The 3,180-nt window shown below is 53.9% G+C and overlaps 1 protein-coding gene across 1 annotated transcript in view; it reads right to left on the bottom strand.

Moving 5' to 3' along the window:
* Positions 1-1,424: 1,424 nt before the first annotated feature.
* Positions 1,425-3,180, bottom strand: part of ZGLP1 (zinc finger GATA like protein 1) — a 5,170-nt gene continuing 3,414 nt past the window's right edge. Inside the window, exons 2-4 of the mRNA XM_017855922.1 lie at positions 2,465-2,571; positions 2,013-2,106; positions 1,425-1,831 (exon numbers count right to left, since the gene is read on the bottom strand). Of these exons, the coding sequence (XP_017711411.1) occupies positions 1,714-1,831; positions 2,013-2,106; positions 2,465-2,571 (319 nt within the window). The 3' untranslated portion in view covers positions 1,425-1,713. The remainder of the gene's footprint in view (positions 1,832-2,012; positions 2,107-2,464; positions 2,572-3,180) is intronic.

The raw sequence follows: 3,180 nt of genomic DNA, 5'->3' as shown, positions 1-3,180 counted from the left end.
AAAAAAAAAAAAAAGTGTGTGGCTTTGTGGCTCACTCATGCCCACACAGGGACCATGCCCCACCCTACCCACTTTTTTTTTTTCCCCCCCGAGTCTCCCTCTATTACCCAGGCTGGAGCACAGTGGCATAATCGCGGTTCACTGCAGTCTTGACCTCCAGGGGCTCAAGCGATCCTCCCACCTCAGTGTCCCGAGTAGCTGGCAGTACAGGTGTGCACCACCACCCTTGGCTCATTTTTTGATTTTTTTGGTAGACACGGGGTTTCACTATGTTACCCAGGCTGATTTTGAACTCCTGGGCTCAAGTGATTCTCCCACCTTGGCCTTCTAAAGTGTTGGGATTACAGGCACGAGCCACCACACCCAGCCCACCACCCAGTCTTGACTCTCCCTCCTCCCTCCCTCCCAGTGAGTGCTGGTGGCCTGTGTGTCACGCCTGCTGAAGGCTGCCTCTGACTTGTGGCTTTTGACTTCAGACCTGGGAGACACCCTTTGGCTGGGTTAAGGAGATCTTGAAATGGGTAGGGGACACAGCAGGGGGTAAGGAGAGTGACACACTGCAGGCATGGGTTGGGTGACAGATGAAGGATCCACTGGTATATGCTGCCAGTGTGTGCCATCTACTTGTGTGTTTTATGTGTGTCTTGTGCATGTGTCCTGTGTGGGCTGTATCTGTGACTCAGCTACGTGTCAGCACATCCCTGTCGATGTGTGTCTGCTGATATGTCCGTCAGCATGCACGGCTGTCTTGCATGCGTCTTTTTTGAGACGGAGTCTCACTGTCACCCAGTCTGGAGTGCAGTGGCACCATCTCGGCTCATTGCAACCTCTACCTCCTGGGTTCAAGCGATTGTCCTGCCTCAGCCTCCCAAGTAGCTCGGATTACAGGCACATGCCACCACGCCTGGCTAATTTTTGTATATTTAGTAGAGACAGCATTTCACCATGTTGGCCAGGCTGGTCTCGAACTCTGGATCCACCTGCATCAGCCTCCCCAAGTGCTGGGATTACAGGAATGAGCCACTGTGCCCAGCCAGACATGTGTCCTTTTTTTTTTCCTTCTGTAGATAACAGGGTCTCACTATGTTGCCCAGGCTGGTCTCAAACTCTTGGCCTCAAGCAATCCTCCTGCCTCAGCCTCCTAAAGTGTTAGGATTACAGGCGTGAGTCACTGAACCCGGCTTGTGTGTGTTTTTCTGCGTCTGTTGTGTGTGTCTGTGGGTAGTGGCTGTTTCCATGCATGGGATATTGTGGTAAATGTGGCTAATTCCCTGTGTGGGGGCTGCTGCTTGTGGATAAGACTGTGTCTCTGTGCATGTACATGTGTGCACATGCCCCTCACAACCCCAACGAGAAAGCACCTGTCTACCTTCCCGGGCTGGCAGAGGGGCACAGGAGAGGGGATCCCAAATCACAGGCTTTTCCTCTCCGAGTATCTCTGCACTTTATTGTCCCTGCTGTAGCAATGCTCATCCTTCCTGAGAATGTCTCCTGAGGGGGCCTCAGCCAAGGCTGCCTGGAGAAGGAGCCAGTGACCCCTAGCAGGCTCTGCCACCTGAGGCCTGGGTCTTCCCCCGGGATCCTTGAATCTGGAGATGGCAGAGAGGAGGCAAGCTGGCTCTTTCCCCGATCCTCCTAGCAGAGCTGCTTCTGCCCATTCTCCCACTGGTGAAATGGAGGCAGAAGCAGCGGTTCAGCAGGGTGAAGGTGGGTTTAACCTTCCTGAGTGGGTTCCAGGGACACTCCACATCTGCCACATAGCCTCTTGGGCTGGACATTTTTCCTGGGCACCAGCCAGCAGCTGGAACAGCGAGTGCCATATTTCTTGTACCTAGGGTTGGGGGACAAGAAACTGCCATTTAGGATGCAGTGGGGGCCCAGAAACTGCCACAAGGAAACCACTTTTCCTAAGAGGTAGGTGTTTTGCTTTTTGCTTTCCCCATACGCCACACTGGTTACACATGGACTGATTTGGGGACCCCCACCTCAATTCCCTCCTCCATTCTAAGGACCTGATCCCACAGGCATTGCAGAGAGGGGTCCCATCTTCAGCGTCTCTCCAGAGCGGGGTCCTCTGGGTCTGACAGGAAGCACAGCGCCTGGGCTCTGAAGGGTCAGAGGTCAAAGGGCAGGGGTCAGAAGCCACGCAGATGAGCTCAGGATGCCTGTGCGGGGTCGGGCATTTTGTGGGGGTCTCAGTAAAGGCCCCACCTGGCTCTGGACCAGCCCTGGGAGTTGCCAGCTCTAAGCCACAGGAAAGTCAGGAAGGGAGACAGATGGCAGCATTCCGCAGAGGAGGAAGCTGGGGGTGGGGGTGACTCAGCCCAAGTGGAGGGGGTGGTGCATCTCCTCCCGGAGGGTCTAAATGGGGAAGCAAGATGGAGAGGGGGGGCAGGGCGAAAGGCAGGGAAGACAGGAAATTGGCCCCCAAAATATTTATAGCTCTTGGGTTTTCAGGACTCACCCAGGGCCTCGCTGCCTGCTGAGTGGGCCTCAGTGCCTCTTGGGTGGGCTGCAGGGCCCCCAACAGCATCTGCAGGGGATTCCTGAGAGCGGCTACTACAGGGCAGGCTGCGGGGCAGACAAGGTATTAGCATTGGAGGGGATCCGTAGCTTGTCCCCAGTAGCCCCCCAAAATGAGGATTTAGTATCAAGGTATCAGGCATCCCCCAAGGAGGCAACTGATATCTGAACGGCCTGGCTTTGCCTCTCATTAGTAATAATAATGTGATTATTTTTGCAGATGGAGTCTCGCTCTGTCGCCCAGGCTGGAGTATAGTGGTGCCATCTCAGCTCACTGCAACCTCTGCCTCCTGGGTTCAAGCAATTCTTGTGCCTCAGCCTCCCGAGCAGCTGGGACTACAGGTGCACAACACCATGCCCAGCTAATTTTTATATTTTTATAGAGATGGGGTTTCACCATGTTGGTCAGGCTGGTCTCGAACTCCTGACCTCAAGTGATCCACCTGCCTTGGCCTCCCAAAATGCAGGGATTACAGATATGAGCTACCGTGCCTGACCTAATTATTATTATTATTATTATTATTATTATTATTATTATTATTATTATTTTTTGAGACGGAGTCTCACTCTGTTGCCCAGGCTAGAGTGCAGTGGCGCAATCTCAGCTCACTGCAAGCTCCGCCTCCCAGGTTCACGCCATTCTCCTGCCTCAGCCTC

The sequence above is a fragment of the Rhinopithecus bieti genome, unplaced genomic scaffold (genome assembly GCF_001698545.2).
Source record: "Rhinopithecus bieti isolate Rb0 unplaced genomic scaffold, ASM169854v2 scaffold_42598, whole genome shotgun sequence".
Classification (NCBI taxonomy): domain Eukaryota; kingdom Metazoa; phylum Chordata; class Mammalia; order Primates; family Cercopithecidae; genus Rhinopithecus; species Rhinopithecus bieti.
This window is presented reverse-complemented; position numbering and strand designations above follow the sequence as displayed.